Genomic DNA, 25,648 nt, shown 5'->3' with positions numbered 1-25,648 from the left:
CCATCATTAAGGGCCCCCCCATCTCCTCATTGTTATCATCAGGAAGGAAGCACAGGAGCCTGAAGGCACACACTCAGTGAATCAGGAACAGCTTCTTCCCCTCTGCCAGACGATTTCTGAATGGACATTGAACCCTTGAACACTACCTCACTACAGTAGGAAGTATACAGTGTGTGTGTATGTGTGTACATGTGTATATATACACACACACACACACACACACAGAGTTTACGTACTACTGTAATTTATAGAATTTATAGTTTCTATTATTATGTATTGTAATGTACTGCTGCTGCACAACAACAAATTTCGTGATGTATGCCAGTGATTTGATATGTTGTGAAATATGTTGTTTTGCAGCAACAGTACATTGCAATATAGGATAATAAATCTATAAATTATAATAAGAATTATAATGACAGATAGACCTCAGTATGTGCGGTTGGGAGACTGTAGGTCTGACACGGTGGTCAGCAGCACAGGAGCGCCGCAGGGGACCGTGCTCTCTCCGGTCCTGTTCACCCTGTACACATCAGACTTCCAATACAACTCGGAGTCCTGCCACGTGCAGAAGTTCACTGATGACACGGCCATAGTGGGGTGTGTCAGGAATGGACAGGAGGAAGAGTATAGGAAACTGATACAGGACTTGGTGATATGGTGCAACTCAAACTACCTCCGTCTCAATATCACCAAGACCAAGGAGATGGTGGTGGACTTTAGGAGATCTAGGCCTCATATGGAGCCAGTGATCATTAATGGAGAATGTGTGGAGCAGGTTAAGACCTACAAATATCTGGGAGTACAGTTAGACGAGAAGCTAGACTGGACTGCCAACACAGATGCCTTGTGCAGGAAGGCACAGAGTCGACTGTACTTCCTTAGAAGGTTGGCGTCATTCAATGTCTGTAGTGAGATGCTGAAGATGTTCTATAGGTCAGTTGTGGAGAGCGCCCTCTTCTTTGTGGTGGCGTGTTGGGGAGGCAGCATTAAGAAGAGGGACGCCTCACGTCTTAATAAGCTGGTAAGGAAGGCGGGCTCTGTCGTGGGCAAAGTACTGGAGAGTATAACATCGGTAGCAGAGCGAAGGGCGCTGAGTAGGCTACGGTCAATTATGGAAAACCCTGAACATCCTCTACATAGCACCATCCAGAGACAGAGAAGCAGTTTCAGCGACAGGTTGCTATCGATGCAATGCTCCTCAGACAGGATGAAGAGATCAATAGTCCCCAATGCCATTTGGCTTTACAATTCAACTGCCAGGAGTAAGATATGTTAAAGTGCCGGGGTTAGGACTCAATGTATTTAAGTAAACTACTTAAGAACTTTTTAAAAGCTATTATTAATGCTTTTTGAGAGGGTGATTTTAGATGCATATCATATTTTTACTGAGTTAAGTATTGTATGTAATTAGTTTTGCTACAATAAGTGTATGGGACATTGGAAAAAATGTTGAATTTCCCCATGGGGATGAATAAAGTATCTATCTATATGTACATGTATATAAAATTAATTTAAACAAATAGGGCAAGAAGAGAGAGAGAAAGAGGCACCGTGCCCTCTTCTCATTGTTATGGTCAGGAAGGAGGCACAGGAGTCTGAAGGCAACACTCAGCAATTCAGGAACAGCTTCTTCCCCTCTGCCATCCGATTCCTAAATGGACATTGGATCCATGAACACTACCTCACTACTTTTTAAAGATTTATTTCTGTTTTTGCACTACATTTTAACTTAATTATTTAATATACATACTTATTGTCAATCTGATTTTTTTCTGTGTTATCATGTACGGCATTGTACTGCTGCTGTAGAGTTAACAAATTTCACGGCATATGCTGGAGATATTAAGCTTGATTCTGAAAAAAAAAGGTGAGGTAGTGTTCATGGGTTCATTGTCCATTCAGAAGTCTGATGGCAGTGGGGAAGTAGCTGTTCCTAAAACACTGAATGTGTATATTTTGGCTCCTGTATTACCTCCTTAATGAGAAGACGGTACATCCTGGGTGATGAGGGTCCTTAATGACAGATGCCACCTTTTTGAAGCATTTCCTTTTTACGATCACTTTTTGATGCTTAGGCCATCATAGACTAAGCACTAGTGCTATTGAGCCTTCAGCAAAGTGTGAAGGGATGGGGTACATCATGGCTATAAGGACTCTGTCATTTTCTCAGACAGAGTCAGCCTTTAAATTCAAGACCAAAGTTTTCAACCAGTTGATTTCACCTTAAGAGAGAAGCAGAGGTGGATTAGGCTGCTTTAGTGGGGCAAACAGTATTTTTTTGTACGAGTTACAATGATAGCTGGGACAGAAATCACCTCTTTCTCTGCAGATGGGTTGTCAGAATTGAGCAAAATTCGTTTCCACTCCATTTGTAAAGTGAGCCTGTTGTGAGTTTTGGCTTTGTGCACCAGCTGTCATCAGTCTGAGAGAGGAAGGTCTTTCTCTACGACTCAGAGGTACGAGCTGGCATGAGACTAAAGTATACAGTAGAAAATAACAAAGGAAGACTCTGAAGGGAGAGAACAAAAGGAAACAGGAAAGGAGAATTTTGAGCTACGATAGAGAAAAGATGCTTAGAAGTGAGGAGAGAGAGGAAATATATGTTCCTGAGACTCAAACTCTGGAATTTCTCTAATACATAGAGCCCCCTAAGCACAAAACCACCTGCTATCACCAGAAGGCATGTCAGTGCTGATTTTCACTGGCAGACAAGGACAGGTTATTCTGAGTTTTTACTGCAGTGCCTGTGCCTGACTTGCAGGGAAGCTCAAGGGAAGAATAGAAATCTTCTTTCCTTTGAACAAGAATTTTCATGGGAGATCTCTGGGCTCGTTTCATCAAGCATCTTGTGAAAAGAATTATTTACGCTGTCAATCCTCCTTCATATTCTGTTTCTTCTGAGGCAGCCTCCTCAAGGATGACTTGCTACCACAGGTTCTTCCAAGTAGTCATGGAGGTGACGAATAGGACAGGTGGCTGGGCAGTTTGCGAGCTGCGGATCTTCTTCTGCTTCTGACAGGGATTCTGACGCATGGCCTCAGTAGAATCGTAAATGCCTCTTCTCTACTTCAGGGCAGAGCACAAAGGATCCTAGGAGTCACTGGGAATGTTGCCTCTTTTTCCAGGAAGCTTTGAGCACATCCTCCAAATCCTTAAAGGAATTTATGGAGGCAGTATAGGTGGTACCTTCTCATTGCATTGACTTATCTACTAAGGAAGTCCAGGCATCAGATGCAAAACTAAGGGCAGGAATCACTGTTGCCCAGCCCAGCAGACACCCTGTTTTGTACCAGGTCTGCGGTTTTGCTCTTCAGATACTTTTTTTCCCTCAGTTGACTCAAGGCTGTGCTGCCACATTGAGGATGGCAGTGAGTTTCATCCCTGATGTCTGCCTTTGCCAAGATCCTGGAAGTGGTCCACATTTTAGACCATAAGATCATAAGACCATAAGTTATAGGAGTAGAATTTGGCCCATTGAGTCTGCTCTGCCATTTCATCATGGCAGATCCAATTTTCCTCTCACTCCCAATCTCCTGCTGTATCCCTTCATGCCCTGACCAATCAAGAATCTATCAACATAAAGAGTTCCACAGATTCACTACTCACTGGCTAAAGAAATTTCTCCTCATCTCCATTCTAAAATTTTGAGGTTGTGCCCTCTGGTCTTAGACTCTTCCACATCCACTCTATCAAGGCCTTTCACCATTCGATATGCTTCAATGAGGTCACCCCTCATTCTTCTGAATTCCAGTGAATATAGACCCAGAGCCATCAAAAGCTCTTCATATGACAAGCCACTCAGTCCTGGAATCATTTTTGTGAACTTTGTTTGAACCCTCTCCAGTTTCAGCACATCCTTTCTAAGATAAGGGGTCCAAAACTGTTCACAATACTCCAAGTGAAGCCTCACTAGTGCTTTGTAAAGTCTCAACATTATATCCTTGCTTTTATATTCTAATTATCTTGAAATGAATGCTAACATTGCATTTGCCTTCCTCACCACAGGCTGCAAATTAACTTTTAGGGAATCCTGCACAAGAACTCCCAAGTCTCTTTGCACCTCATTTTTTGTATTTTCTCTCCATTTAGAAAATAGTCAGCCCTTTCATTTCTTCTATCAAAGTGCATGACTATACACTTCCCAAAACTGTATTCCATCTGCCATTTCTTTGTCCATTCTTCTAATCTGTCTAAGTCCCTCTGTAGCCTCTCTACTTTCTCAAAACTACCTGCCCCTTCACCTATCTTTGTATTGTCTGCAAACTTTGCAACAAAGCCATAAATTCTATCTTCCATATCACTGACATAAAATGTAAAAAGAATCGGTCCCAGCACAGATCCCTTTGGAACACCGCTAGTCAACAGCAGCAAGCCAGAAAAGGCTCCTTTTATTCCCACTCCTTGCCTCCTGCCAATCAGCCGCTGCTTTATCCAGGCTAGAATCTTTCCTGTAATACCATGGGCTCGTAGCTTTTAAGCAGCCTTAAGTGTGACATCTTGTCAAAGGCATTCTGAAAATCCAAGTACACACTATCAATTGATTTGCCTTTGGCTATGCTGTTTTTTATTTCTTCAATGAATTCCAACAGATTTATCTGGCAAGACTTTTCCTTGAGGAAACCATGCTAATTATGGCCTATTTTATCAAGTGCCTAAGATCTCAACCTTAATAATTGACTCCAACATCTTCCCAACCATTGCAATCAGACTTACTGGCCTACAGTTTCCCTTCTTCTGCTTCTCTCCCTTTTTGAAAAGTGAAGTGACATTTGCAACTTTCCAGTCTTCGGGAACCATTCCAGAACCTAGTGATTCTTGAAATATCTTTACTAATGTCTCCACAATCTCTTCAGCCACCTCTTTCAGAACTCTTGTGTGAATACCATCTGGTCCAGGAGACCTTCAGACCTTTCAGTTTCCCAAGAAGCTTCTCTCTACTAATAGTAACTTTGCACACTTCATGCCCCCTGACACCTGGAACTTCCACCATACTGCTAGTGTCTTCCACAGTGAAGATTGATGCAAAATACTTACTCAGTTCGTCCACTATTTCGTTGTCCCCTGTCACTATCTCTCCAGCATCATTTTCCAGTGGTCCAATATTCACTTTCACCTCTCTTTTACTGTTATGTATTTGAAGAAACCTTTAGTATCCTCTTTAATATTATTCACCAGCTTACTTTTATATTCCACCTGTACCTTCTTAGTGACTTTTTAGTTGCCTTCTGTTGGTTTTTAAAAGCAGCGGGAGTATTTAAAGAGAACAGTTTGTGGAAGTAGGTCATTTTCTTCGGCAGTTTAACAGGGGCATGACTGCGCAAGTGCGTGTAAGTCGGACCGTGAGGCAGCAGGAGTATTTAAAGAGAACTGGGCAACATTGTAGTGAGCGACGGAGTAGAGGGAGACAGAGTAGGAAGGCTTTGTCTTGAGAGGCTTCGGCGAGCAGAGGCTGAGGACGAGCTTCACTCCAAGTGAGGTAAGGCCGGGTAAGTTCCTTTCAAAGGAGAAAGTTTCAAAAGTTGAGGCAAGTATTGGGTAGGTCATGGCAGCTGAGATCGGCCCCGTGGTTTGTTCATCCTTCAGCATGTGGGAAATCAGGGATACTTCCAGTGTCCCTGATGACTATGTGTGCAGGAAGTGTGTCCAGCTGCAGCTTCTGGCAGACCGCATTGAGCGTCTGGAACTGCGATTGGATTCATACTGGAGCATCCGTGATGCTGAGAAAGTCGTGAATAGCACGTTTAGTGAGTTGGCCACACCGCAGGTAAAGGCTACACAGGCAGAAAGGGAAGGGGTGGCCACTAGACAGCGTAGCAGTAGGCAGGTAGTGCAGGAGTTCCCTGAGGTCATCTCCCTCCCAAACAGATATACTGTTTTGGATACTGTTGAGGGAGATGCCTCAACAGGGGAAGGCAGCAGCAGCCGAGTTCATTGCACCATGGGTGGCTCTGCGGCACAGAAGGGAAGGAAAAGGAGTGGGAGAGCTATAGTGATAGGGGATTCGATTGTAAGGGGAATAGATAGGCGTTTCTGCGGCCGCAAACGAGACTCCCTGGTGCAAGGGTCAAGGGTGTCTCTGAGCGGCTGCAGGACATTCTGTAATGGGAGGGTGAACAACCAGTGGACGTGGTGCACATAGGTACCAATGATTTAGGTAAAAAACGGGATGATGTCCTACAAAGTGAATTTAGGGAGTTAGGAGATAAACTAAAAAGTAGGACCACAAAGGTAATAATCTCTGGATTACTACCAGTGCCACGTGCAAGTCAGAGTAGAAATAGAAGGATATTTCAGATGAATACGTGGCTTGAAAAATGGTGCAAGGGGAGGGATTCAAATTTCTGGGCCATTGGAACCAGTTCTGGGGGAGGTGGGACTGGTATAAACAGGACGGTCTGCACCTGGGCTGGACTGGAACCAATGTCCTAGGGGGAGCGTTTGCTACTGCTGTTCAGGAGGATTTAAACTAATGTGGCAGGGGGATGGGAACAAGTGCAGAGAGACAGAGGGGTGTAAAATGAGGGTAGAAGCAAAAAGTAGTATTTAGATGGCCAACAAATGGTATAAAATATTTAGGTATAAGAGTCGATAATGATATAAAGAATTTATATAAACTAAATTATTTGCCATTATTGAAAAAAATAAAAGAAGATCTTGATAAATGGATGATGTTACCAATAACATTAATAGGTAGAGTTAATGCTGTAAAAATGAATATATTTCCTAGATTTCAATATTTATTCCAAACATTACCAATACAACTGCCTCAGAAGTTTTTTCAAGAATTGAATAAATGTGTGAGGAAGTTTCTTTGGAAAGGAAAGATGTCAAGAATATTGTTGGAAAAATTGACATGTAAATTTGATTTAGGAGGGTTACAACTTCCAAATTTTAAGAATTATTACAAAGCAAATCAACTTAGATTTATTGCATCTTTTTTTGATGAAGAAAAACCCGGCATGGATTAGAATAGAACTAGATAAGATAGGAGAAAATATACCAGAAGATTTTATATATAAATGGGAATCCAAAAGGATATGGGAAAAGAAAGAATCTCTTATATTAAGACATTTGATTGATTTATGGAATAAGGTAAATATGGATGATGAAATAAAGAAATCCTTATTAGCAAAAAGAACCTTAATTCAAAATAGGCTTATTCCTTTCACAATGGATAATCAACTTTTACATAACTGGTTTCAAAAAGGGATCAGATATATAGGTGACTGTTTTGAAGGAGGTATATTGATGTCATTTGATCAATTAAAAAATAAATATAAAATATCAAATAACACTCTTTTCTGTTATTTTCAATTAAAGGCCTATTTACGAGATAAACTGGGTCAAACAATGTTAATGCCAAAACCTAATGAAATAGAAATCTTAATTCAAAAAGGAAAAATTAAAAAAATTACATCCTGTATGTATAATTTGATTCAAAAACAGACAATTAAACCAGGAATTCATAAATCTAGACAAAAATGGGAAACTGATTTGAATATCAAAATTGATGAAAAAAATTGGTCAAGACTATGTCTTGATAGTATGATAAATACAATAAATGTCCGACTTAGAATAGTACAGTACAATTTTTTACATCAATTATATATTACACCACAAAAAATAAATAGATTAAATCCAAATTTATCTGACCAATGTTTTCGATGTTATCAAGAAATTGGTACCTTCTTACATTCTACATGGTCTTGTTCTAAAATTCAACCTTTTTGGATAAATTTAAGACTTTTACTGGAACAACTTATTGGAATACAACTCCCACATAGCCCAATATTATTTTTATTAGGTGATATTGAAGGAATGATACCAAAACCTAAATTGAATAAATATCAGAAAAAATTTATAAAAATTGCATTGGCAGTAGCCAAAAAAGCTATTGCAGTTACTTGGAAATCAGATTCATATTTAACTATGGATTGTTGGAATAATGAAATATATAGCTGCATTCCACTTGAAAAAATTACTTATAATTTAAGAAATGAATATGATATATTTTTGAAAATTTGGCACCCCTATCTACAAAAGATAGGATTAAATATATAGGTCCTTTGAAGATAAAATTATAAGTTATTTGGGGAAAATAAAAACTAAAGTTATTTTGAACTCCATGGAGCATGTGGGGATCCTCCGATATCCAGGCAATCTTTCTTTTTCCTTTCTTTCTTTTTTCTTTTTTTTCAGATAGGGATCTAAGGGGGTGAGGGTTAAGGGGAGGGGGGAGGGCCAATATTAATTTTTCACTATTCTAATATTCTATTCACTTCATGTAATTCTCTTAAAAATTTAATAAATAAATAAAAATTACAAAAAAGAAGCAAAAAGTAGTAAGGTGAAAAGTAAAAGTGGCAGGCAGGCAAATCCAGGGCAAAAAGCAAAAAGGGCCACTTTTCAACATAATTGTATAAGGGCTAAGAGTGTTGTAAAAACAAGCCTGAAGGCTTTGTGTGTCAATGCAAGGAGCATTCGTAACAAAGTGGATGAATTGAATGTGCAGATAGTTATTAATGAATATGATATAGCTGGGATCACAGAGACATGGCTCCAGGGTGACCAAGGATGGGAGCTCAACATCCAGGGATATTCAATATTCAGGAGGGATAGACAGGAAAGAAAAGGAGGTGGGGTAGCATTGCTGGTTAGAGAGGAGATTAACGCAACAGAAAGGAAGGATATTAGCCTGGAGGATGTGGAATCGATATGGGTAGAGCTGCATAACACTAAGGGGCAGAAAACGCTGGTGGGAGTTGTGTACAGGCCACCTAACAGTAGTAGTGAGGTTGGGGATGGCATTAAACAGGAAATTAGAAATGCGTACAATAAAGGAACAGTAGTTATAATGGGTGACTTCAATCTACATATAGATTGGGTGAACCAAATTGGTAAGGGTGCTGAGGAAGAGGATTTCTTGGAATGTATGCGGGATGGTTTTCTGAACCAACATGTCGAGGAACCAACTAGAGAGCAGACCATTCTAGATTGGGTATTGAGCAATGAGGAAGGGTGAAATCATCGGACAAAGTCAGCATGGATTTGTGAAAGGAAAATCATGCCTGACGAATCTTATAGAATTTTTTGAAGATGTAACTAGTAGAGTAGATAGGGGAGAACCAGTGGATGTGGTATATTTAGATTTTAAAAAGGCTTTTGACAAGGTCCCACACAGGAGGTTAGTGTACAAACTTAAAGCACACGGTATTGGGGGTATGGTATTGATGTGGTTAGAGAATTGGTTGGCAGACAGGAAGCAAAGAGTACGAGTAAACAGGACCTTTTCAGAATGGCAGGCAGTGACTAGTGGGGTACCGCAAGTCTCAGTGCTGGGACCCCAGTTGTTTACAATATATATTAATGATTTAGACGAGGGAATTCTCTGCCACAGGAAACAGTTGAGGCCGGTTCATTAGCTATATTTAAGAGGAAGTTAGATATAGCCCTTGTGGCTAAAGGGATCAGGGGGTATGGAGAGAAAGCAGGTACAGGGTTCTGAGTTGGATGATCAGCCATGATCATACTGAATGGCGGTGCAGGCTCGAAGGGCCGAATGGCCTAATCCTGCACCTATTTTCTATGTTTCTAAAAGCTTTCCAATCCTCCAACTTCCCACCAATTTTTGCTTTATCATATGCCCTTTCTTTGGCTTTTATGTTGGTTTTGACTTCTCTTGTTAAACACGGTTGTGGCGTCTTTCCTTTACAATACTTGTTCCTCTTTGGGATGTATATATCCTGTGCCTTCTGAACTGCTTCCAGAAATTCCAGCCATTACCGCTCTGATGTCATCCCTGCCCGTCTTCTTTTCCAATCAATTCTGGCCAACTCCTCTCTCACGCCTCCGCAAATCCCTTCACTCCACTAGTACTGATACATCTGACTTGAGCTTCTCATTCTCAAATATTAGAGTAAATTTGATCATATTATGATCACTTTCTCCCAAGGGTTCTTTTACCTTAAGCTCTGTAATCAATTCTGGTTCATTTCACAATACCCAATCCAGAATAGCTGATCCTCTAGACGGCTCTAAAAAGCTATCTCGTAGGCACTCTAGAAATTCCCCCTCCTGTAATCCAGCGCCAACCTGATTTTCCCAAGTTACCTGTATATTGAAATCCCCATTACTATAGTAACATTACCCTCTTGGCATGCATTTTCCAGAGTTTCACAATAAACCTTCGTTATGCAAGAGCAAGGTGGTGTAGCAAGCTGCAAGAGGACTTTGCTCTGTGGATATTGACTGCATGGCCCATCTTTTCTGTGAACAATTCAACGCTGCCTTCGAGTTCAGCTCCTGAGCCTTTAATGCTAGAGTGTAAATTGAAAACTGACGTTTGGGTGACAAAATGCTTTTGCTGAAGGTTGACTAATTTCCCCATTGTTCGGAAGATTATTTCTGGTTTAATGGGAAGCCCATCAGAAATAAAATGCGACAATGAGCTGAGAAAGTAGAGGAAAGTGTTGTTACAATGACACAGCCTTGTCTGACACTGGTCTATACTATTTTGCTCAAACATAATCTGTAGGTTAGTATCATGGGTTGCATGCTGTTGCAGAGTAAACGCAAGGCATACTTTGTTTTGTAATAACTTTAAACAATCCATAAGTTGATCTAGAAGTAACCTACCTTCATTTAGAGTTCATATTGTCAGTGAACTTTAAATACAGATATAATGATTCTAGGATAGTCAGGGCATGAAGGGATACGGGAAGAAGGCAGGAGATTGGGGCTGAATCAGCCATGATGAAATGGCAGAGTACACTTGATGGGCCAAATGGCCTAACTCTGCTCCGATGGTCTTATGGATTGTCTTGTGAAGGTTTTATGCTATTAAAGAAGAAATTCAAGTGAATGCATACAGGTATCTTCAAAATAGCCATCCATATTGATATCCTCCCTTGAAAGTCTGCCAAGACACACTTCTGTAGTTGCTGAGTACTGGCATTAATTGGAAAACATTTTATCTCTTACCTTGGGTGGAACTGTTACTTAATTTGGATCTGTGCCTAAGAAACAATACATAGTCCACCTATAAGTGACTGGTGCCATCTAATTACTATTTTCAGTTAATGTTATTTCAGGAATAATGACAGAGCAAGTACATTGCAAAACAGAAAGTTTAGCATACTTTGCAGCTAAATCAGTTACTACAGAAGTACCAACCTGTATTGTGTGCTTCTAGCTGTGATAGTGAATTTACGGCTACTTTGCATAGTGAACAGTAGAGAAGTTTTTTTGCTTTTTCTTCCTCTGACTCGGTGGCAGTGGTTGCAGTGCTGTCTACACTTACTGCTGCCAGGGATATCATTGTTTTTGTTGCGTGTACATTCATATTCGTAGTTTCCCCAATAATGGAAGTGGATTTAGGCTGTTCGGCATCGACACTCCTGTGTATCAGCAGATTATTCACAGTTACACTGTTGAATGCCAGTCTGACTCCATCTGTGAGTAAAAGAAAAGTAGTTTGCTCAATCTGAAAGATAATTGTTGTTACATTGCATAGTAAATTCTTAATTGCAAACACAAAGGCAACTGAAATTTTAATTTCACGATTGATAGTAAAAATAGTGATTCGTTATTTGGAGCGGCGTGGTAGCATAGCCATTAGTGTAACGTTATTACAGCACCAATGACCAGGTTCAATTCTGCCACTGTCTTAAGGGTTTTGTATATTCTCCACATGACCGCGTGCTTCCTCCGGGTGCTCTGGTTCCTCCCCACCCCCCAATATTCCAAAGATATATGGGTTAGTGCTTTAATTGGTCACATGGGTGTAACTGGGGTGCCACAGGACCGTTGGGCTGGAAGGACCTGTTACCATGCTGTCTCTTTAAGTAAATACAAAGTCAGCTATAAGTAAATTTTGCACATGCGTAACCAAAGAATATGATTACTTTCAATATATATTTTCTTGGAACAGTAAATAATTAAATTGTTATTGACATTTTTTTGCATCATGCAATTTGAACAGTTTCATTATTCATGTGATTCTTACTGTCCAACATTCTGCAACCTGTGCGACAGAGAAGGAATTACGCACATTTAAACACTAAGATGCTTCCATAAAGTTTTTAAGCTTACTATTAAATATTGTTTTGGTAAGCAATTACAGCTGCTATTCTCAATTCAATCAATGAAATATGAGGCTGAAAATGTATTGAACTCTATAATTGCTGCAAGCAGGGTGCCCAGACGGAGAGGCCCTGGATCAGTCTGCAGGAAGCACTGGCGGAAAGCTGTCAAAATGAACACCAGAGGTTATTCATTCTAAAAGGCATTCACAAAATAAGGTAGCGTGAGATGGGAATGCATCAACTCTCAAAAGGCTCCTGCTGCAGTCGATTGGGGTGGATGTTGAAGAGGATAGTGCCGAGGAAAAGGGACAGTGGGTTATTCTTTGCCTTCAAGCTCATTTTCCAACCCAGCGTCCATTGCGTGGAATGGGATGAACCATGTTTCTGTTTTCTCTTTTGCAATGTTGGTAGAGGGACCTCTGTGGTCAGCAGCCTTAAAGAAGATGATGGATCGGTAGTACCTCCACAGCCTTGCATCTCCTTCTATGCTGTCTTATGTGATCTGTGGTCACAGATGGCACAACAGCTCAGAAATTCCAGCCCTCTTTCTGAGAGACTTCAGATGACAGCATGTGAGAGAGTCCGGGCCTCTGACTGACCCCGGACAAGCTGAGTAAGTTTATCCATTCCTTGAACCAATTGCTCACAGGCTGAGTTGTGCGTGGTTCTGTGAGACTGCGTTCACCCAAGCTGTTGCTGTGCTTTTACCTTGCAGTGTATCAGAATCCAGCATCATCTCTCTCATCTACAAGCAGAAGGGGAAGAGGGCAGAAGTCAGAAATTAGTCGCCATCCCATTGCTTAATGTGGGATACAAGATTACGTCTGAGATCACCGGCATTCAAATCAAGTCGGTCCTGTGATTCTTGGCTCCTGTATCATACCCTGCAGGAATATTCCTAATAGATTTTTCTATTCAGGGCAGTGGACACTTGCTTAGTCAGCGTGGGCAGACAAAGGCTGTTGACAGAACATTAATTACTTTCATGACAGACGTCCTTTTAATGGGATTTAGTGAAAGAATCTATTGAGAAACAGATTTGCCTAATAAATTCTGGAGTTGGCCAAGGCTGCTCTCTGTCATCCATTTTGGATGTTGTCTGGAAACTTTCACTGAATCTATCAAGAGGTTGTGCATAAATGAGGATCTCGGGTCAAAGCATTCCTGTTCTTGGTTGAAACTGACACCTCCAGCTGAGATCCACAGCAACTCGAATCAGAGTGAATTGCACCCACTGTAAAGCATGTTCACTATCAGCTGATCCTTAAAGTCAGGTTCAGATTGATGATTGATAGGTGGAAGGCACAGCTACTGTCAAGCAGAAACTAGGCTCATGAAAACTTGCTCCCCCTCGATTCCAAAGAAGAACCTAGTGCTCTCAATGCCATTGCATACAGCACAGACCAAGCTCCTGGACAGCAGCAGTTACCCAAGCCATTTTTCAACATTTTTCAAAGCTGGACATCTTTGTACTTGTGTATGGACCCTGGATATGCAAACAAGTGTCACTAGATACTGACCCCAGAGTGTGAAGGACAGATCTGGCCATGTTTCCAAGGAATATTCCACACAGACTGACTCAGCTGTACAAAGTGTTGCCTTAGAAAGGTTTGTGTGCAGTGTTACGTACCCGTGACACGTGACAGTGGTATCCTTGTCCCGTGACTGGGGTTGAAGTTATACTGGACTTGAGGTAATGGTCTTGTGATGGTGGAATGACATCATTTTCCCGCCAGTAGAGGTCATGTGACAGGTTTTTTTTACAGGGTATAAAAGGAGGACCCCTCCCTGTGAGGAGGGGCAGTTCGTGGCTGGATTTGCCTTGTTGACTTCATGCCACTGCGTGATTTAATGTTATGACGCAGTTTAGTTGGAAGATGAAGTTTTATTCAATGCCTGAAGTTTAAAAGGTCATTGCCAGCAGTTTCTTTATAACACTGCTAGTTGAGAATCAGTGGAGAGTGAAGATCGGAGTTCGGGAGTTAAAAGATCGAGGAGAATCGATTTCGACGGTGAAACAGGTTCGACCTTGTTTGATCCTCATTCGGAAGGAATTCGTTGACTGTTCTCGTGTTAATCCCTGTGAATAATAGCAGAAAGGATTGGGAACAGTTTTGTAAAGGAAAGGTCAGTGCCTTTAAGCCGTTTCATTTCACCTTCGTAAAATTCTTCATGGGAAAAGTAGTTCAACTGGGAATTACAACACGACGTGAAAGAGAATTTAAATCATCTTGAAAAGTCTCTCCCTTAAATGGACTGTAAGCATTGTGAACTTTTGGCAATACGACTTTGAAGAACTGTTTTTGCAACATCGCTTTAAGAACTGTTTAAGCTGCAGCACAGCAGCTGATTTCCGGTTACATTAGTGTTTTGTTTACTTTTGGGGGGGGTTTGTTTTCAGTGTTTAATAAACGTGTTATTTGTTATAAAAACCCCTGCCTCACTCATATATTTATTGTTGCTGAGTCCGTAACAGCAGAAGAACACCTCCAGCCAGAAATCAACCAGTAATCTGTCAGCACTGAATGTCCACAAGGCCCAACAGAGAATGCTGGGTTTTGCTCACTGGCTCCCTAGGTGTAGTGTCAATTAAAAGCTATGGTTTAAAGCCCTCCTGCCATTGTACAGTAAGCTGGAGACCTCTTATACATCACTTGTGGAATGTACTGTATGTCAAAGAAAAATTGAATCCATGCTGATATAATGCACGCAGACTACTAGAATGAAATGGTCCACACTGTGATTGGCAACATATTACATAATATTTACTGTATCCTGGTTGTTAATGAATAATTTTTTTATATAAAGGTAAATCATGGCCCAAATACTAACAGTTCCACAGTAAGGCTAATTTTTGCAACTTAATTTTCATGGGAAAAAATATTGAGAGAGCAGATAATTAAGCAACAAACTTTAATAAATCCATACAACCAACTCTACCATGTTATAAGATCATGGCTGTTACAGTGGTTCAAGTCCTCTTTTCCACCCCATCCCCAAATCAAATGCTCATTGTATTGTAATATTAACTTGATGTCTCTCTCCACAAATGCTGCCTGATCTTTTCAATATTTCCGGTTTTCTCTGCTTTTGCCTTTTATTTCCTGATTAGCTTAGTTTTAAAAAACATATTTTGATATTGGCCATGAATGAACTCAATTAGCATTCATAAACAGTTGATTCAAGTCTAAACTTATCAGACTGACTCATGGTCAATATAGTTAGCAGTTTATGTTGCTTTTTGCATTTTCCCCATAGTTGTGTTTACCACAGCTGTCTCTGTAGTTCCAGTTGAACTGGAAGCCTGGCTACCATGGTCACTTCAATACAACTAGGCAGTGTGTGAGTGCACCTCTGCTTGTGGGAGTTTATCCTGAGGACATTCCCTGCAACAGCTGCTGGGGTCTTGACACTTCATCAAATAAGTAAGATGGCGACTCAGATGCAGCAGCCCTTCTGGGTCCAACCAAAGGTGCAATTGTTTATTTTTCTATGTCTTTTTTATGACTGCGAGACACTGCTGGATATTAACAACGTCAAGTAATCCTTTATCCTGAAGATAAATCCAAGGAAGGTGACGGGCCCAGATGGCATCCCAGGACAGGTTCTCCGGGCCTGTGCAAGCTAGCTAGCTGGAGTGTTTGCTGACATCTTCAACTGCTCCCTGCTTCAGTCTAAGATCCCCTCGTGTTTTAAGAAGACAACGATAATCCCGGTGCCGAAGAAAAGCAAGATGGCATGCCTGAATGACTATCGACCTGTGGCTTTGACATCAATTGCTATGAAATGCTTTGAGTGATTGGTTATGGCACGCATCAACCATAGCCTACCGGTCAACCTCGACGCTTTGCAATTCGCCTACCGGAGCAACAGGTCCACAGCAGATGCCATCTCTCTGGCACTACATTCCTCCTTAGAACACCTGGAGAATAAAGACGCATATGTAAGGCTCCTTTTCATTGACTACAGCTCTGCCTTTAATACCATCATTCCAAATAAACTGATTCCTAACTCCGGAACCTGGGTCTTAGCACTCAGATCTGCAGCTGGATCTTCAGCTTCCTCACAGACAGGACCCAGGCTATAAAAATAGGGGACAAGCTCTCCTCTACAATCACTCTGAGCACCAGTGCCCCACAAGGCTGTGTACTCAGCCCCCTGCTGTCCTCACTGTACACCCATGATTGTGTAGCCAAGTTTCCATCGAACTCAATATATAAGTTTGCTGATGACACCACAAATGTAGGCCGTATCTTAAGTAACGATGAGTCTGAGTACACAGAGGAAATTAGGAACCTAGTGGCATGGTGCAAAGACAATAACGTATCCCTCAACATCAGCAAGACGAAGGAATTGGTTGTTGACTTCAGAAGGAGTAGCGGACTGCACAACCCCATCTACATCGGTGGTGCGCAGCTGGAACAGGTCAAAAGCTTTAAGTTCCTCGGGGTGAGTATCACAAATGACCTGACTTGGTCTAACCAAGCAGAGTCCACTGCCAAGAAGGCCCACCAGTGCCTTTACTTCCTGAGAAAGCTGAAGATATTTGGCCTGTCCTCTAAAACCCTCACTAATTTTTATAGATGCACCGTAGAAAGCATTCTTCTAGGGTACATCACAACCTGGTATGAAAGTTGTCCTGTCCAAGACCAGAAGAAGCTGTAGAAGATTGTGAACTTAGCCCAGCACATCACCCTTGGACTCACTTTAAACCGCACGCTGTCGGAGCAGTGCTGCCAGGATAATCAAGGACAAGACCCACCCAGCCAACACACTTTTTGTCCCCCTTCCCTCTGGGAGAAGGTTCAGGAGCATGAAGATACGTACGGCCAGATTTGGGAACAGCTTCTTTCCAACTGTGATAAGACTACTGAACGGATCCTGACCCGGATCTGGGCTGTACCTTCCAAATATCCGGACCTGACTTGCACTACCTTACTTTCCCTTTTCTATTTTCTAATTATGATTTATAATTTAAATTTTCATTATATTTACTTCAATTTGTACTCCAGGGAGTGCGAAGTGCAGGATCAAATATCGCTGTGATGATTGTACGCTCTAGTATCAATTGTTTGGTGACAATAAAGTAAAGTAAGTAAGTATGGCAGGTCTACCCCACTAGCGAGTTGCTGGATAGCGATGGAGCAGGACTTGTTACACACCAGCTTGCAGTCTGCTTCAGCCACCCAGGTAGTGCGTGAGACAGCAAACGGTGGAAATGACTGGCTTGGACACTTTTTTTTATGATCGTAAGATGCTGTTGGACGTTGGTAATGTAGAATACCTTGTGCCTTGGAGGGTCACCTGTTGCAGTTGCCGATAAAGGAGACGCTGGAGCTGGGCATGTGCCTCTGGATTGCCCGCTGGTTTGAGGGTTGGCTGCTTCCATCAGTGCTGCCCTCCAGTGTTTGCTCCGGCAAAGACAAGATAGATTGCCTTTGACTACTGCATAAATGAGGTACGGCTGCAGCTTGCTCTTGTAGAAACATAGCTCCAGGTCAACATCCACATACCATCAATCTGCATGCCATGACACGCAGGGACTTGGGGCTATATTATTATTTTTTAAGTTTTCTTTTGCAATTGTGTGCTTTCCTGCTCTCTTCATTATACGTGCTGTACGTGCTGTGCGCTGTGTGTGACTGTTGGTGCTGCATATTGTACCTTGGCCCCAGAGGAACGCTATATCATTTGACTGTATTCCTATATACGGTTGAATAACAATTAACTTTGAACTTCAATTCATCACTGTCAAAGTCCTTTCATCACTGCTCTTAAATATCTCTGGTATTTAGTTGCTTTAAAAACTGTTCAAGTACAATTCAGTAATTTTTAAAAAACCCATTATTAAAAATTAGAAAATATATTAAAAATAATTTAATCTGCCAGGAATTAATTAATATAAACACTTACCTGCACCTCACTTTTCATGCACGACCAGTGACCCCATTCAAAACAGTCTGTCACGAGGTCTGCTGGTGGAGTGGAAGGTGAGGTGTACAGGCACCTGACCTTCAGCTCACCCCTGACTTCTCTGTCACAGGGTATGGGTATATGGCGGCAGTTCTGTACAGACCACTGGCCATCGACTCGATGTGTTCAACAACTCACACCCCCGTAATAAAAGTGTGCCCAGATGCATTACAAGAGGCTTATCGACACATCAGATTAAGTCACAAGAAGAGATGTTAGAACAGTCCATAACCTTAATCAAAGAGATACATTTTGAGTGGAGAGTTAGGCAGAGAGGTTTAAGGAGGCATTTCCAGAACTTAGCACATTGGCAGATAAAAGTTTGATTATTAATGGTAAAATAAGGTAAATTGAGAATGTCTAAATATGATGGATAGTTTAGGACTGGAGGAGATCAGAAATGACCGGGAGAGGCCATATACGGATTTGAAAATAAGATGAGAATTTCAAGATGGAGCCATTTCTTGACTGGGAACTGTCAATGTAGTTTCAGGAAGACAGAGACAGAGGTTGAGAGAATCTGGAAAGATAGAGGGTGCAAGAAGAAGCCAAAGAGAGCCCAGAGAAGACAGAGGGAACCTGAGGAAGAAAGGGTGAGATTAAGTACAATAGAAAAAGCCTGAGGAAGAGAGAACCCAAGGAAACCAGAGAAGAACATTGACAAAACCCCAGGCTGACAGGAAAATTGGAGTAAGCTTTGAGTGATGTTCCAGGGAAAAGATTAGAATCTGAAGATCAGCGGAGAAATGGGTTTATCTAAGAACTTTTAGCCAAAGACTTGGGGCTTGCCAGCCATTCATTAATAGAAAAGTTCTGTGCTATGCATGCCTCACAAATTTGCTGGGGCTAAGCTTCTCCCACTGGGATGCAGCAGAATCTTTGAACCCAAAACAGAAACAAGAGCCACTGCTTCAAATACCATGCTGCAGAGTTGGTTATGGAACTGATGCTTGTACTCAGTGGTATTTGCTTTAAGAGCCACAACATTAGAACGAGGGAGCATGTTTGTGGAAAGGCCTTAAGGAATGCAGGGTTTGGGTGAGATGAATAATAAGAAAGTAAAGATAATGATCAAGACATTAATGAACTGGGGATAAGGAGCAAGTAGAACTGGGCAAGAACAATATAACAAAAATTCAAGATTTTCAGTGAGAGCTCTGGTGATATTAATAGCATAGAATGCATTAAAGATGAAAGAAAATACTGGCAATAAATCCAGAATAATGGGTCCTCACAGAGTATTATATAATATTTCAGCTTTAGCTCTTTCTACCAGGAATATGGATAACTTAGCTTTAAGAACAACACTGATTACTACCACCCTTAGTTTTACTCCCTGGCTTCCAGCTGAATTTGAGGAACTGTCTAGGTCCATGATTAGTGGTGATGAGACCAGATGTTGGATGAGTTGGCCATGTTCATATGGTTGGGCTTTTTGAAAACCTTGCAAAAATATCTGACTTGGAAACTGACCAATGAAAAGCACAAGGAGCTTCTTGAAAATCATTTAGAGGTGACCTAGGATAAAAACTAGGTGCCAAAACCCACAAGAATCATAGAATCATACAGTACAGAAGCAGGCCCTTTTGGCTGCCTTGTCCATGATAATTGTGAGGCCTACCTACGCTGACCATTTTTGCCTGTAATAAGCCTGTAGCCCTGTTCAGATCCAAATGCCAGTTAAATGCTACAATAGTATTTGTTTCATGAGCTTCCTCTAGCATCTTGTTCCATATAACCAACTTCTGCATGAAAAACTTACCCCTCAGATTTCTTCCTTCTTAAAAACCATTGGCATCTAATTTTCAATTCCCCAAAACTAGGAAAAAGACTCCAACTGGGCTATCAATGACCTTCAGAATTTTATAGACTTCTTTAAGGTCTGACCACAAATTCTTACATTCGTAGAGAGAATAAACCCAATCTATCCAATCTTTCCTTATTGCTACAGTCCGGCAACATCCCAGTGAATCTGTTCTGCACCCTCTCTACTGCTTCCATATTCTGTGGTGATCAGAACTGTACACATAATTCCGAGTGCTGCCTAACCAATGTTTAGTACAGTTGCAACATGATATTCCGACTCTTACACTCAACACCTCGGCCTATGAAGACAACATACTTAATGACTTTCCATCTGTGTTGCCACTTTTGGGAAGCTGGAGACCTTCACAATGAAATGTTTCCATGTATATCAAGACTCCTATAATCCCTGCCATCTTCTCTATGTTCGCTGTAGGAAGGAGTAAACCAGTTTATCTGATAACTAGGGATGTGGCTCACTGGTTGTCAAAGTTATTCATAGGTGATAAAGGCCTGTGTTATAATGGCCTCAAACATCCACTGGGGACTAGCTTTCCCTCAGGACAATATACCTTGGAGAAGACTGGAATATAACTGTATGCTCCCGAAGGTGTGTGGCTGTTCACGCATTTGAAGCCACTCTGATGGATATTCACTGTCCGGGGTTTGGGGCCTTTTTGATAAGCTCACCCTTCTAACACTTCCTGTGATCAAAGAGTTGTTTTTGAGTAAGTTAAACTTCTAGCCCATACTCTTTGTTCAGCTTCTTGTTGTAAACAAGCACCAGTCTTCAGTTCTTAATGTAAATCACAAGCAGTAGTCTGAAGTTAAGTGGACAGCTTTGCAAATGAACAACACTCTCCATTGAGCACAGAGTGTTGGCTCTCAGCAGGGGAATGGCTGCTCAAGAGATGAAGTGTAAGACAATGGGGTTATATTAATTGGCCTGCATCAAACCAGGCAACACTGGCTAAGTTATTTAGTTCAAGGAAGCTTGAAGACCAGACTGATACTATTACTTAGCATATCAAATAACTGGTCTATCAACAGTTGGAATATTCATGAACTCAGAAGGTCGGCCTTCATAGCATTAATTTTGGATGTCTGAGAACTCTGTCCCCAAAAGTCTTTACAAAATCTGTGTGAAAAGGTATCTGAACAAATAGCACATTCCGTGTGAAGTCACCCAAGAAGGAAAAAACAGTGTAAACATAAGTGATCAGTCAGTTTTTTTAGGAATGGTCAAGGGACAACAAGAAGAATGACAGAAGAATGGGGTGACTAGAATCCAGTCCTATGCCTTTGAGTCCTGTGATGGACGACACAATCGTTTGCAGCTCATCGGTAGGTATTTTTAGCTTATAGAAATCGTACCTGTGTTTTGGAAATTCTTTGTATTTTAGAAATTGTTTGTAAGTTGGAAATCTTTCATAAGTTAGAAATCCTCTAAGAGATTTAAATGTGTATGACTAAAAGTAGGTGAACTATGTTTAAACGACTTCACTAGCTGGAATTATCTCTTCCTCGGTAGGGAGGGGTCCCGCTGCTTAAGTAGTAGGTAGTGACAGTTAAACTCGCTGTAGATGATAAACAGGTAGGTAACCCAGCCTTTGAAAAATAAGTTGCTACAGTATAATCTTCTATTAGTGTGGGTACCTTTAGCTATCAATATCAGATAGGGCTTAAGATCTCCATTTGAGTTTAGAACTTGGCAGTCAGCAAACCAAATCCCATCACAGTGCATCCCAATGAATTACAAACTTCTCCAAAAACCACTTATACAGTATGAGCCATCAAAATCTTGAAACATCAAATGCTTGCAGTGCATCTGCTCCTAGATTATGGGAACACGAGGTAACGTGCCACAAAAATATGGTGCAAGACATTCTATGCTAATTTTCACATAGATAAAGTTGCCACTGTTTCTTTAAGTTGTGTTGAGCTATTTAATTTTACAGTTGAATCCCCCTGAAGATCAAGGATTCTGTTTTCACACAGTCCTCCATTGTTTACAATATGACTTGCTGATCATTTGCAAAATATTCCCAAGTAGATAAAGCAATAAACATTAGATTCATGGTTACATTTAATATACCACTGCTAAAGCTTTTGGGTCAGCCCCACTAAATATTTAATTTGATTATTATCTTCAAAACTTGTTTAAAACTTAAGTCTAAAGGAAGATATATATTTTATGCAGCATAATCTTTACATAAATGCCAAGGAGAACATTATTGTTCACCTGAGCAAGGACACTTTACAATTACCTTTTGTGACATTACTATTCCTTTTGTTTGTATATTGATTTTGATATTTTTCTGTTTAGTGGTATACTTGCTTCAACTTGTTGGACTCAGTCACTATCCATTTCATGTAATGTTCACACAACGAAACACAGGCATTTCGTTGACAGGATAAAGGCACATACTGTTTATATTTTCCAGTAATGCTGTGGTTGGCAAGGCAGCTGACAAATGAAGCAGTGAATGATAATAGATACAAATGATTATGGTCAGTACATTTGTTTATTAATCTGAGGTATGTTTACTTTTCAAAATGAGTTACATTGCCTTCCAACACAACACTCACAAAATGCTGGCGGAACTCAGCAGGCCAGCAAGCATCTATGGAAAAAAGTGAAGGGTTTCAGCCTGAAACATTGACTGTTTACTCTTTTCCATAGATGCTGCCTGGCCTGTTGAGTTCCTCCTGCATTTTGTGTGTGTTTCTTGAATTTCCAGCATCTGCTGATTTTCTCATGTTTGGGTACATTGTCATTCTCTCCATTTTTATATGCTTGAAACCTGTCAAAGATCTTCAGAAAAATCAGATTTTATTAAAACTAAAGCATCCAGTCCTTGTGATGGATACCTTTAGGAATTCAGTGATTAACGTCTTGTAGTAATGATAATTAAGATTCATTCTCTGATGTTTCACAAGCTGGTAAGGAAGCCTTTAAACAATTAATGAGTAAAACTCCTACTTTGTAACTTGGAATTCAAGAATTATATGGGGAAATAACATTTTTTCCAACTGAATGTTCTCATTAGCTGCATGAAAATATCTTCCAAAAAAGGATAATACTATAGTATGCTTCAGACAAGTTAAAATTATGTTCCAGAAGGCATCTAGCAGATTTAGTCATTAAGTGGTGTCCTTGCTGTGACTGGGTAAACTTACTATTTACTTCTATGGGTTAAACAGGAATTGTTTGGGATGAAATATATTCACAATGCTTTGACCTATTTCATTATTCTTGAATATATATATAAGAATATATTCCATTGCTTAGGTGATTTATACCTAAGCAATGAAAGATCAAAATAATGCCCGATTTTTCTTGGGAACAACAGTATTCACATGTGCAGTCCAGAAAATCTAATTACTTCTAAATTCCCAAAGGTAACTAAAAATGCTTAATTCATGGAGCACTGCACTGCTTCTCTAACCATTTAATGCATATTAAAAATGGTAGATTGCATCTGGTATTTCAAAGATCACAGGTCATTTCATTGTAATTCTGTAGAGAAACAAAGTTCAGATTTAAATGTTAAAGATTGTAACTATATTGGTTTTGTGAAAAATAAACCTGGATGCTAATAATTTTGGAATATTTAACTGAGGACTAAAGTATCTTTTGTTCTGTTGGTGATCTGTAGCAGCTTTGGGATTTTGAGAAACTTGAAATATGAACAGGGAGGGAATTTTTCAATATAGCAAACATGGACATGAAATATGCAAACTTCCTATGATGCACAACACTGAGGATAAGACAAACGGTTACTCTCAGGCTAAAGACTCTTCTGACATTGCAAATGAGTTGCAATATTTTTGTGCTGTAAAGTCCCTGTCAATGTTGAAGGCTGTTGTGGATGTAGTGGGCAGTGGTTCAGCCAGGGACATGATGGATTCAAGGTTCAATCATAGCATGAAGTTAGAAGAAGCCTGTAATCCTGCTGAGACCTGAGACCAACGATCTGTTTTCATGAGGAGCGTGAATATGTTTGCTTTAAGGATGCATGAGAACACCCTGTATAGTGCTTCCTTTTGGTGAATTTACATGAGGCTTCAATGTTCATCACTTCAAAGCCACAGGCAATGAGATATTTGACTTAGACCAAGCTCCAACTGCTGCTGCATCAGGTAATACCGTTCTGAAACAGTTTCCCTCGTGAAATTGAGCTGTTCTGGCCAACGGAGATAATAATGGCCTGTTAACTCTTATTTGTCATTGGCAGTTTGTCAATCAATGTTTTGGCTGAGAATATCTAAGGTGGGGTTAATAAATTTGCAGATGACACTAAAATAGGTGGTGTCATAAACAGGAATTACAGAGAGATCTTGATCAGCTGGGTAAATGGGCTGAGGAATGGCAAATGAAGTTTAATCCGGTTAAGTGTGAGGTGTTGCACTTTGGGAAGACAAATAAAATGAGAGATTTAATAGGAAACTAACGAGCAACGTTATCACCCTGAGGATAGTCCAGAAGAAGCGGTTGAGGTTGGTACATTAGCAATGCTTTAAAGACACTGGGCAGCTACATGAATAAGAAAGGTTTAGAGGGATGTGGGTCAACCATGGGCAAATGGAACTAGCTTGGATGGGAATCCTGGTTGGCAAGAACCAGTTGTACAGATGAGCCTGCTCTATGCTTTATGTCTCTATATCTCAGGTGGATATAGTCCCTTGTATGTTCATTTGCTCTTCATCATGGATAGAGTCATAGCTCAGAAACAGGCCATTTGACCCATCTGGTCCATTACAAAACCATTTAAACTGCCTGCTTCCAGCAACTTTCACCAAGACCATAGTCCTCCATACCCCTACCATCCATGTTCCTGTCCAAACTTCGCTCTAACATTGAAATCAAGCTCACATGCACCACTTGTACTGGCAGCTCGTTCCACACTCTCACAACCCCTCATGTTTCCCTTAAACTTTTTAGCCTTAATCCATGACTTCTGGTTATAGCCCCACCCAATCTCAGTGGAAAAAGCCTGCTTGCATTTAACCTATCTATACCCCTCATAATTTTGTATCCCTTTATCAAATCTCCTCTCAGTCTTCTACATTCTATGGAATAAAGTCATAATCTATTTAATCTTCTACATTCTAAAGAATAAAATCCTAACCTATTTAATGCATTTGAAGCTCTCTCCATCATTATTTGTTTCTCAGCCAGGTCCAGCTACAACAGGTAAGAATCACGTCCTTCACCACCAGAGGAGCTCCATGTTAAAACTCTAACATAGAAATTCTTAAGTTATTTGCCAGCTTCAAAACATAACAGTCCATATCTTTTTCTTTAGCCACAGTAGCAACAGGGCCCTAAACATGAAAAGCCAACCAACAACAAAAAAGGACTAAGCAGGTAGACCCAACAGTAGCTATGGGTCCCTTAAAAAAGCACGGGCACAGGACTCCTCTCAGTTGCTCTCACTGAGTGCTTGTCACTAAGTTTTAGTAACTGATCCAGCACTGCACTTTCTTTTACTGTTTAAAACTGCTAAAATTCACCTGATACACTCAGTGGGCATTTTACTAGGTACACCTGTTCATTAATGCAAGCATCTAATCAGCCCATCATATGGCAGCGACTCAACACATAAAAGCACATAAAAGCTCTTGAGGTTCATTTGTTGTTCAGACCAAATATCAGAATGGGGAAGAAATGCGTTGTGTCTTTGACGATGGAATGATAGCTGGTGCCTCATGGGGTGGTTTGAGTATCTCAGAAACTGCTGACTCCTGGGATTTTTACACACATCAGTCAGACTTACCGAGAA

At 40.7% G+C, this 25,648-nt stretch overlaps 1 protein-coding gene across 12 annotated transcripts in view; it reads right to left on the bottom strand.

The window, feature by feature from the left end:
• Positions 1-25,648, bottom strand: part of znf385b (zinc finger protein 385B) — a 406,157-nt gene that overhangs the window by 7,830 nt on the left and 372,679 nt on the right. For all 12 annotated transcript variants that reach the window (XM_073047095.1, XM_073047096.1, XM_073047094.1 and 9 more), the window contains one exon: positions 11,176-11,454. In XM_073047095.1, coding sequence (XP_072903196.1) covers positions 11,176-11,454 — 279 coding nt within the window. The remainder of the gene's footprint in view (positions 1-11,175; positions 11,455-25,648) is intronic.

This window comes from Hemitrygon akajei, chromosome 5 (assembly GCF_048418815.1).
Source record: "Hemitrygon akajei chromosome 5, sHemAka1.3, whole genome shotgun sequence".
Classification (NCBI taxonomy): Eukaryota; Metazoa; Chordata; class Chondrichthyes; order Myliobatiformes; family Dasyatidae; genus Hemitrygon; species Hemitrygon akajei.
This window is presented reverse-complemented; position numbering and strand designations above follow the sequence as displayed.